This window comes from Poecilia mexicana, unplaced genomic scaffold (genome assembly GCF_051168715.1).
Source record: "Poecilia mexicana isolate PSO_F unplaced genomic scaffold, ASM5116871v1 scaffold_9, whole genome shotgun sequence".
Lineage (NCBI taxonomy): Eukaryota > Metazoa > Chordata > Actinopteri > Cyprinodontiformes > Poeciliidae > Poecilia > Poecilia mexicana.
In genome coordinates this window covers 4,618,177-4,629,947 of record NW_028263378.1, presented here as the reverse complement: position 1 = coordinate 4,629,947, position 11,771 = coordinate 4,618,177, and the positions used below count along the sequence as shown (strand labels likewise).

At 33.0% G+C, this 11,771-nt stretch overlaps 1 protein-coding gene across 1 annotated transcript; it reads left to right on the top strand.

Annotated features, from left to right (window-relative positions):
• The first annotated feature begins 8,697 nt into the window (after positions 1-8,697).
• Positions 8,698-11,406, top strand: cxcl13 (chemokine (C-X-C motif) ligand 13). Its single transcript, XM_015012261.2, has 4 exons — positions 8,698-8,856; positions 9,068-9,182; positions 9,972-10,052; positions 11,133-11,406. The coding sequence occupies exons 1-4, from the start codon at positions 8,793-8,795 to the stop codon at positions 11,179-11,181; spliced, it is 309 nt and encodes a 102-aa protein (XP_014867747.1). The 5' UTR covers positions 8,698-8,792; the 3' UTR covers positions 11,182-11,406.
• Positions 11,407-11,771: the final 365 nt, after the last annotated feature.

Genomic DNA, 11,771 nt, shown 5'->3' with positions numbered 1-11,771 from the left:
CTTTAAGAAATTTCTAACAATAATTTAGAAAAACTAAATAAAAACCTAATATTTTGTGTTCTAACTAACCACCAGCAGAGGGCGACATACACAAGGTTAAGTTTTGTGTGAAATTGGTAAAAAAAAAAATCCATCATAAATTTTAACCTTTGATATGTTGTCATGTTTTTGTTTCTTTAGAAAAAAGCTGGACATACACAGAAGAATATGGTTGGTTGCCTTAAACTTTTATAAAAATAAAATAAATTTAGTTTATTATTAAGAAAAGTTGATTAAATGCACTAATGATGTTACTGTTTCATTAGGGATTTTATTAAACACTTAAATCCTCTGGAGAAATGATCAAAAACATAAAAACTAAGTATATATTAACATATGTTATAGTAATAGAACTAAATAAGATGGTAAAATAGTAATAATCTGAGTACAGCATGCAGTTTTGCATTTGAAGCAAGATTAAAAGCAGACATAAAATATGCTACTCTTTTTTTATTGCAGAAATTAAAAATGAAAAAAAGTCCTAAAAACAAATTGCAATCTTAAAATGCAAACTATTAATTTTTAAATAACCACACCTTTCTTATTCTTTTTCAGTTCCAAACACAGTGACCTAAATGCTGCTTTTATTCCTCCAGACTCACTAAATGTCTGTTTTCTCCAATAATCACCTGACATATTTATTTGATGGGGCAAACACACCTGAATGTGTATTATAAGAGTTCAACAACAATTGCATCAATCTGGTTTCAGTTTAAGTTGCCTATGCATGATAAAAACATTTTAGCTCCACTTCTGTTTAACGTTTGCAGATTCAGTCTCGCTGTTCTGAGAACTCGAAGTGAAGAGGACTTCTATGAATACAAAAACGCTTTAAAATCCTGAATCTTTGTTTTTTCAGGCAGACAAACTCAGCAGGTTGAAGATTTACTTGATTTAATGCGACTGGTCCCACAGGAAGATTTGAACTTTTTCACAAGGACTTTATGTGACAGACCAACACAGATTCATCGAATCAGAAGTTTGTGTTTCAGCAACACGGCAGTTCAAAATGTTTTACACCATACAGTAAAACCAGTTAATCCCATCACTAAAATCATCAATACGTATCAAATGTGTTGATCGGTAGTCCAGTTATAACGATCAGAAGTCTAGATTTTAAGGAACTCTGTGTTTTGGCTGTTTTGCAGTTTTCTGGAAGTTTGTTCCAGATTTGTGGTGCATAGAAGCTGAATGCTGCTTCTCTATGTTTGGTTCTGGTTCTGGATGCAGAGCAGAACCAGAAGACCTGAGGTTGCTATGACAACAGGGGATCTTTAATGTATGGTGGTGACACTAAAAGACGCAGCTAAAGATAAACGCATGGATACATCTAGATGGGACATTAGTCCTTTAATCCTGAAGATGTTGTTCAGGTGACAGAAGGCCGACTTTGTAACTGTCTGTATGTGACGTTGAAGGTTCACACCCAGATTTTTAGCCTGATTTCTAGTTTCTAACTGTAATAACTGAATCTGGGCGCTAACACTACGTTTCTCTTTAGGTCCAAATGTAATAACTTCAGTTTTGTTTTTGCTCAGCTGGAGAACTTTGCAGCACATCCACATGTTATCTGTTCTAAATGATATGTCCAGTGATTGGACGGTTTAAGAGCCACCTGGTGACATCGTCATGTAGAGCTGTGTATCATCTGCATAGCTATAGATAATCTTATTTCTTGCTGTAATAAAGATATTCAATCAATCAAATTTTATTTGTATAGCACATTTCAGCAGCAAGGCATTTCAAAGTGCTTTACATAACGAAAATAAAAACAGCATGTGACATTGAATAAACAGTGAGAAAGAGAAAGACATTTTGAAAAAGATTAAAAAATATAAAAACATTAGACAGTGTGACGGAGAAATAAAAAGAAGTTAATAACTAGATGAAAAGTAAAGATAAAAACATCGAAGACATCAAAACCCTAATTTAGCCATAAGCAGCTCTAAACAGGTGGGTTTTAAGTTGAGATTTAAAGGCACCCAGTGTTTCAGCTGTTTTACAGTTTTCTGGAAGTTTGTTCCAAATTTGTGGTGCATAGAAACTGAATGCTGCTTCTCCTCGTTTGGTTCTGGTTCTGGGGATGCAGAGCAGAACCAGACGATCTGAGGGGTCTAGACGGTTGGTACAGCAATAACAGATCTTTAAGGTATTGTGGTGCTACACCGTTCAGTGATTTATAAACTAACAACAGTATTTTATAGTCTATTCTTTGAGCTACAGGGACCAAGTGTTGGGACTTTAAAATATTGAATTGGAGGAGCCCGAGGACTGAGCCTGGAGGAACCCCACATGATTCCATTCACGCCAACGAGACGCCAACATCAAATAATATTATCTCAGGGGAAAAGAAGACATTTTTATTAGTGATAAAACAAAAAGAATGTTTAATTTATTCTTCAGGTTTAGGCTTATGACATGAAATCCAAATTTAATACCTCGATGTTTGTGGTTGTGACAAAATCACGGGATATGAAGTATTTCTGCAAGGCACTGTTAGCGATTTCTCTCTCTGCGTCTCATCTGCTGATCAGAGCAGATCTTGTGGCTAACACCTTAAGGTGATGACATTTTCAGATATTTTGACCTTAATGTTCAGAAAGTTTCTGTAACTTACAGTTAGGCTGAGTTTTGACAGACGTGACGCTTCGGGGAACCCGTCGAACTCTGCAGTGCAAATTTTCCTCCAGAATAAATGTCAAACGGAGAATTTGTTTCCATCTGGAAGCTGAAAAGAGGCAGTAACTGTAAAAGCACAGAAACTAAATTAAATCCATAGAGCATGAAGGGAAAACCCATGACGGAATAAAGATTTTCCCACTTAAAACGGGAGTTTCTCTGTATTTTAAGTTTTTATCTTTGGGTGTTGTGTTTTTGATTTCAAATATAGAAGAAATTGCATTTGGAAATAGCTAAAAATGAGAAAAATCTGCAATAAATTAAAGATATTTAATGGCTTTTAGTTCACATGAAAGATCCTTATTTTAAAACCTTAATGTATTGAAAAAGAGATTTGCTTTGCCTCTGTATTTTATCCCTCATTATTAAAAAAGAAAATCAGTTCATCTGTTTACATTATTACACTGCAAAAGCAAAATCTTACCAACTATTTTTGGTCTAGTTTCTACTGCAAATATTTTATTACACTTAAAATAAGACAAAACTAGCTAACAATAGCTGGTTTTCGCTACATGTAGTTTTAGCTACATGTAGTTTTAGCTACATGTAGGAGCTTGTTTAAAGTCAATAATTCCTTTTAATATTGATTTTTTTAAAAAGTACTAGTTCAACTGGCAAATTATTTCACCTCCAACATGGAAAAATAACTTGGAACAAGAAAGCAACGAGTGGTTTCTGGATGAAAAATCAACAAAAATCATTTGTCTTGTCCAGCGGCTGGCGTTCTGGTTGGGTTGCTAGGTGACGAGTGGAATTCCACTGGGGTTGCTAGGTAACGCCGCAGTGCCTTCTGATTTGTGACATTACATTCCGGAGGTTTTTGAAACAGCAAAATACATTATTATTATTATTATTATTATTATTATTATTATTATTATTATTATTATTATTATTATTATTATTATCATTATTATTATTGCTAAAAGCTGACAGGACGGCTATGCTGTTAAATGCTTGGGGTGTTTTTAGAAGCAGTTGAGACAAAAATGGAAGAATAAAAACATTCAAAATGTGAATTTTGCAGTATACGTCCTATTTAAAGTTTCTTAAAATATTTTTTTGTCAAAAAAGTCACATTTTGTTGATTAAATGATTGATTTGAAAAACCACATCCAACATCCAAGGTGGTAAACAGTTTGCATACACTGCAAAAACAAAATATTACCAAGCATTTTTCCTTGTTTCTGGTGCAAATATCTTAGTACACTTGAAATAAGACAAAACTAACTTACAAGTAACTTTACAGAAAGAAGTGGGTCATGTTGTAAGTGAATAATTCCTTAATATTGATGAAATATTTGTCCCACTTGCAGGTTGTTTAATTTATAACAAGTTTTCCCATGCAATAAGTCAAATAGTCTTAATAAAACTAGTACTTTTAAAATGAATTGACTTTTTTTAAAAGAAAAAAGATATTATCTTGCTGAAAAGTTACTTGTAGGTTAATTTAGTCTTATTTCAAGTTAACTAAGATGTTTGTATTAGAAACTAGACCAAAACTATTTGGTAAGATTTTGTGTTTTTGTAGTGCATTCATGGTAAGATAAACCTATTTTTATAAAACATTTCAGCAGTAAGGCATAAAACAGCAATCAAGCAAAAAACATTGCATCAGAGTGATATGACGACAGTTTAAATAAATGTGTTAAAATTAATGTTTAGTTGCATTTGTGCAGAATGTAACGCAGATACAGTAAAACACTCGGCAGTGAAAGTGAACCTAACGCCTAAATCTGCAAACCTCCACTTGCTGCAACTGAAACCCGTAAAAACGCTTCATCTGAGTCTAAAACGGTGGATCTGTGGCGCTCGGCGGGTCTCAGATTCGCTGAGATAAGCAGACCTGCTCAGTGTAAACTTAACTCGCAAACTTTATCTGATGCTGAAAGTCGGGAAACTGAAATTCAGAAGTTGGCGAGCAGACGGCTTTCACTCGCTAAAAGTGGCAGAGGCAAACTGCAGAGTTGGCTTGTTTGGCAGAAGCTGCCCTGCGTGTGAGGAAGTGTTTGGACCCACTCTACAGGAAACAGAAGAAAGTTAAAAGTTTCTTCTTATGCTGAAGCGCAAGAGAAACGAAACAAAGTGGATTCTTTGTATTTGACATTAAACCACAGAGATGGTTTCAGACAGGCCTGCTTAGGTTGGTTCGGTTTCCATTCTGGGCAAAGCAGGAATTGCACCACTGAAAACGGTTTTAAAATCTAATCTTTAATAATGAAAAAGCTTTGTGGCACAAATATGTCAGTCTTGGTCTTCAGCTGTTCTTTGAAACTGTAAGATTTGTTTTGGTTATTTATTCTCCTCAGGTTTTAAACTAAAACACATCAGTCACCCATTCCTCCTGATCCCTGTTTGGAGCAGAATCACTTCCTACACTGCAAAAAACACAAACTAGGAGGATGTAGTGCAAAAATCTTAGTATACTTAACTTAAAAGTAAATTTTCAGCAACATAAGAGCTTGTGTTAGGTCAATATTTCCTTAATATTTATGAAAAAGTTCTAGCTCAATTGGCAGATTATTTCACTTATAACATATTATATCCATATAATTATGGATTAAGATTATTCAAATGTTTTATTTTTTGTTTCATCAGAAACCTTCAATTTTCCCATTTCTTTCTGCTAGAAAAATCCCCTTTTTTCTGGTTTAACATCAAGTTGACATGAGGTGTTTTCACTGCGCTCTTGCATCTTGTTGCATATGCCAATGCGTCTATGTCAGCAATTATTTCAAAATTAACATTATTAGTATCGGATGAGTCAGCTTCTGTTATACAAGAGAAAAAAGACACTTTCCTCACTTCCTTTTTGCACTAATTTTCCTCTGTATCATTAGATTTCTTTGATGAGATTACCAGTATTTCCTTTTCTAGCCACATTGACGCACTGCATCAGGTTGTGCCATATCGCTCTTTGTCAAATTTCACACATTTTTTGCTTTAATCTGTAATTTTTTCCTGGTTTCTTTGAAACAAAGTGTGAAGTCACTTACATGCAAAGTGTGAAGTCACTTACATGCAAAGTGTGAAGTCACTTACATGCAGAAGCATTTAGGTGTGAATGACTCAGTAAAATGAAAACTGTGCTATTACTGGCACCCATGAAATTGCAAATCTCTCCTGAAATGATTTTACTTTCAGCAGTTAGTCATCAGCAAATAAACATTTACAGTGTAGGCAAAGCTAAACAAGTTTCGGCTACTTTGTTTTTTGATGCATTCAGTCCTTCAATGTGTCTTAATGTTGGGAAAAATTTCACATTTATGGTTTCTAAATTGTACGAAAAAGGTCAGAACTGAACTCTTTCCTCAGAATTGCCTCTAAAATGTTGCTTCCAAATCCATTATATTCTTAATTTCCTCCAATTCTTTCTACATTTAATGATATTCTGAGAGAAAATTTCTAATATCTTCTAATCCTTCTTCAAGATACTTGGTTTTTAATCAAATGGATTACACAAGTGACCTTGTAGCTGTGAAGCAACAGAATATTTACATTTTTATTAAGCTTGGTCTGCTCTGTCTCTCCAGAATCCAGAGAAATTTCATGTCATAATTTTGGTAATTATTGGTGCATAACCATCAGAGCTAATTTTAAGTTAAGAATATCTTGCTTTCCTGTGTGGGAAGTCAACCATCATTCACTGGGGGATTACTTTCACTCTTAATTATCTATTTACCAGAACAGGAAGTGGCTGGGACCCCAAAGGCAAATACAGAAGTTTGATTCCTGGTACGATGTAGTAACATCTGAGAATTATTTCCTGTTACTGATTCCTGATTCTAACTGCACACAACCCTTGGCTCAACCCAAACTAGTGCAATTTTACTATTTTGGTGATTCACCAAATTTAAATCGCTTCTGCTGTATGTGCAGTTTACTGATCTGTATTTTGCTTATTTCCTGAATGAAGAAACCATCTGTCCAGATCTTGAACTCCAGATTAGTTTGGTGAAAATGTGCATAAGTTTGAAAACTATTTTGTCAATTAGCTGGTTTTGCAATATATGGTAGAATATACATAAGATAATAGAAATTAAGTAGAAAAACTCTTCTCTTGTAATTTAATTGCTCAGTTTTACTCATGATAATGTAAATTAGGTCATTATTTATCCTTTTTTTTTCATAAACTGGGTCCTTACTGCAGCTGTCTTTCTAATGGCTTCTAATGGTTGTAACAAATGGGGCTCAAGGAAGGAAACTCAGTGAACCTTTGACAGGATCTTGGGCGGTCAAGCTTCACTGATCCACACAGAGATAAAAAACTAACACTTCTCCAAAATGTAGACGTTTTGTAGCTTAAGCTGCTGAAAAAGATTCATTCTGTTTAGAAAACACATACTTTGTGGTCTAACTATTTTTTCTCCTTGGCATTTAACCCAGTATGAGACATAAACTACTGTTTTTCATATAATCTAAAATGTGTTATGTGCATCTTATTTTAGATATAACCATTTATTATTTAATACTGTTCATAAAATTATGTTACCCAATATTTAGTTATGCTTGTTGTGTTATGCTATATAATGTTACTTGATGTTGCTTTATATAATGTTATCTAATGTTATGTTATGTAATATTTTTAAACATTGGTTATCTTCACGATGCTGTGCTATGCTATGTTATGTTACATTATGTAATTTTCTGTTACCTCATGTTACTAATGTCACGCTATGGTACACCACGTCATGCTATGCTAAGTACTGCTACTTTATGTCTCGCTACGTGACGTCATGGTGTGCTATATTATGTTTGCTAACGCTTGTTGAGAGTTGTGTGATGTAAAGTTAAGTGACGCCATGGTACGTGACGTTACATGTATTGTTACGCTACGTAATCTTACGCTACGTAATAGTACGCTGCGTAATCTCACGCTATGCCATTTTAGGCTATGTAATGTTATGCTACATAAAGTTACGCTACTTAATGTTACCTTGTATACGACGCTGTGTTATGTTACAGTATATTTAATAATGTGATGTTTTGTTACATGACTTTATCTTATTTAATATTACGTTATTTATAAGTTGCCTAATGTTACATCATGTTACTTTACGCTACGCTACGTTACGTGATGCTTCGCTACATGGCACAAGATTGCGAATTATTTAACACAGCCATAATTAATGTTCATTTGAAATAGAAATAATATAAAAACAAATGGAACTTAACTTATCTAATATTTTTTATTAATCAAACTAAAATCTATTTACTAATTATTCAAATTTAAAGAATAACAATTTTCACACTAATTGGGGACAGAATGTGAGACTTTAGAAGAGATCAAATAAATAATGTCTGATTTATGGATAAATATAACCAATGTTGTAAAACATTATCTTTATAAAACGTTTCTTAATACAACCTTTTTGTGGTAATACCTTTGTAATTTTTTTATTTTCACTTTCTTATGTGAAAAGTTGCATTTTTTTAGCATAAAAATACACAGTTCTTCCTAACATCGAAACCCATTCAATAAATTACAGTATTATTGAAAAGTCCATTTATTTCAAGGACTTTGTCATATTATGTAGATTAAATACACACTGAGAAAAAGTATTTCTGTTAATTATGATGATTTTTTTTTTGCTTATTTAAAAGTATTTAGTTAAAAGTAATACCTACTTAAAGGTTGTCAATTTTCAAAAAGTACATTTAATCTGACAAATTAGCCCCATATGAACGCATATTCTAATTTATTGAATATGACTGAATATAAAAACAGCATATTTTCTAGTCTGTTACCAGTTCTCTTCTTTTATAGTTTCTATATTTGTTTAAATGTGGACAGCAGAAAATTAATTCCAGCGGATTATTTGTAAAAAGTATCTGCTGTGGTAATCATATGAAAATACTCCAAACACCCAACTTTAGTTAAGTCAGCAAAACCCCCAGAAAACCTCCAGATGCAACAAGCTCGCTCTACATTTTATTTATTTTTTTCAATGTTCAGACGGGAAGAAGGCGTCCTCACTTCCTTTTTTGCAGCTTTAAAAAGCCAGACTCGACTTCATTCATTCACACATCGTTCCCACATCCTGACCGGGGCTGAAAGCTAAAAAAAAACTCTGAAGATGAACAAATCTGTGATCCTCCTGGTCGCTCTGACTCTCTTCTGCTGCATCCCTGAGCTGCATGGTGAGCAAATCCTCTCTGACTTTTATTTATTCAGATATTTAAGGTTTATTCTGTACTTTCTGGTGTGCTCGTGCTTCTTTTGGCATTAGAAAACATGTAAATAAAGATAAGACTTCATTGAACTCCAATGTTTAATCTGTCAGCTTTAAGAAGAAACAGATGCAACCAAAAGCTAATTAGCATAATTTTAAAAATGTGAATTCTTCTGCAGCTTCCAAGTTGGGATGCCGCTGCATAAAAACGACCTCTCAACGTGTCGCTCTAAGAACCGTGGCCAAGGTGGAAGTGACGCCTCCGTCAGGACGGTGCCGCCGTTCAGAAAGAGTGTAAGTAACCTCAGTTGGAGATGTTTCCATCTGCAGCTTCAGCAAAGGACGAATACGACAAATTTCATTTCACACAGAAACAAGAAAAATCTCAGACATTTTTAGAATAACCTCAGAAATCTTCTGGAAAAAGCTTTTAAAAAGTTGCTCCCCCCCCTCCTCCCCCCACAATTTTTGACATTTATTTAATAAATTTTCTAGAAAAATACTTGACTTTTCAAACAGAACATTTATTAAAAGTTGAAAATGTTTTGACTTTTGAAAATTCCAATTTATTCTAGAATTTTTATAAAATGTTTTTGAAAAAGATTTTCACAAAAAAGCTCTAGACATTTTTCAATAAAAACAGAACACAATTCTGAGATTAACTGAGAGATCAATATCAGTAATTTTCTAGAAAATGTCAGTTTTAAAAGTCAAAACATTTTCAACAGAAGAAACCCAGAAATTTTCCTTTTTTCCCCATAAAATTTCTGAGATTTATCTAAAAATTTCTAATCTTTTTTTTTTGTTTTTAGAAAACTTTATACCTTATAAACAGAAAATTCAAAGTTCTCTTTTGTAGAATGTTTTTTAGATTTTTCCAGAAAATTTTAAAAAGTTTGATATTTTTGACTTTTCAAAATTACAAATGTCCAAGTTGTTTATAGAAAATTTTTAGATTAAAAATAAAAATTTCTGAGCTTTTTGGCAAAATGTACTTTTCTTTCTGTCAATCGGTGATTTATTGTCACTTGCAGAGTTCAGTTTGTGTTTTCAAAGTCGTCTTTTTTCTTTCTTTCTCTGCAGCGTCATCAGGAAAAACGGCTCCAAGGTTTGCATCAGTTCAGAAGCCAGTTGGTTCCCAGAGTTTCTCAGCAAACTTAACCAGTAAGAACTTTTTATTTTTGTTTTATTCTTCTACAGCAAACCTGAACACAGAAATGTTTGTAAGTCCAGCGGTGGTTGTCATGGAGATAGGGAGTTTACGTGTTAGTGTAGATATTTCAAAGCTTCATTAAACAATCAGACATAAACTGAGAGCCCAAGTGGCATTTTCTGAGTTTAAAGGAGCTCAATCTTAAAAGTCCCACAGTCAATCTGTGAACTTTTAAGGAAGTTATGATGGATGGATGGATCACAACTGGTCTGAGTCCAGATGGTTAGAATCATAAGATGGCATTATAGATAGAAGAAAACAAGTAAATTTCCACAAAAAAAAAAAGAAAATTGAGATTACTCTCTGAAATTTCCTGGAAAAACATGGAAATATGTAAATTTGAAAAGTTAAAAATTTGCTGGACATAAGTCATGTTTTTCATGAAAAGTTTGGGATTAATGAAAAAAAATCTCAATTATTTTTCTAGAAAAATTCTGAGATTATCTTAAAAATTTTTTAGTGTTTTTTTTTTTTAGCAAATGTGAAAAAAAAAATTCTATCTTGGGCCTAATATCCTGCGAGAAAAAAATAACCAAATATTTCACCTAAATCCTGATTGTGACCATTGTTAGCCATAAATACTGACACCATTCATAAAGCCATGATCATCTTTTAATAGGTTTATTTTGATTATCTTTACAGATGTTTTCTCCCTGTTATTAATCTATAAATATATTTTTTGTGGTTTTAAGAGGTTTAATGTGATAAAAAGCCTGACTGCTTGTTGTAAATGATGCAGGAACCAAGTTTTGAAACAAATCAAAGTATTTTTTGCCCCTTTGACATGACATGTATTCACTGGTATGTTGTTGTGTTCAAAGGCTGGGCAGAGGCTGCAGACGCTGCTTCTTGTATTCCTCATAAATTATTACAATAATGGTAATAATACTAATTTGTCCTTTGCTATGGATACATTTTCCATCCATCCATTTGTTGTGTTTACTGTTTTATTGTTGCAGAGTAGTGTTGTTTCTTATTAAATCTCTGATCTGAACACAACTCTAATCTTTTTCTTTGTTTTTTTTTTTCAGGGATTATGAAAACATCAATTCATCCACTGTTTCTCCAACAACCTTTTGATGATCAACCTCAACAGGAAGTGCTTCAACTGACAAAACCTGAACATAATTTGAAAAAGCTGAGCCAACGTCAAGCGTAAAAGCCCGTTTTATTTTTTTAAGACTTTGTTTTCATTAAATGTTATTTTTTACAGATTTTTTTATTCAGTTTTAATGTCATCTTCAACTCCATGATTTTGTAATTTCTTTTAATTAAAGAAATAAAGAACAAAACTAAATGACTCCATAGTGTCTGATATTTTATTGTCTTGACTTTGAGAGGTGGTGTATTTGTTTTATTTCAGTTTCTATACATAAAGAAGATAAATCCTCATGGAAAAAGCAGCTTGATGACTGAAGGAATTGCCAAAAGTCAGAGAAGCAGCTTTATAATCAGTTATATTCACTAAGTTTGTGCACAAAAACAGAACTAAACATTTAGTTTAGGTTGAGCTGAAATAAAATAAGTTTTGGTCATTTAATGTAACTCTATGATGCTTTCTTACATTTACATCTTTGTGTTTAATATTATTGGAATGTCTTTAGTTTATAAAAGCTGATTGGGAAATATAGCCTACATGTATTTATTTAAATTGGTGCTAAATGTGTGAA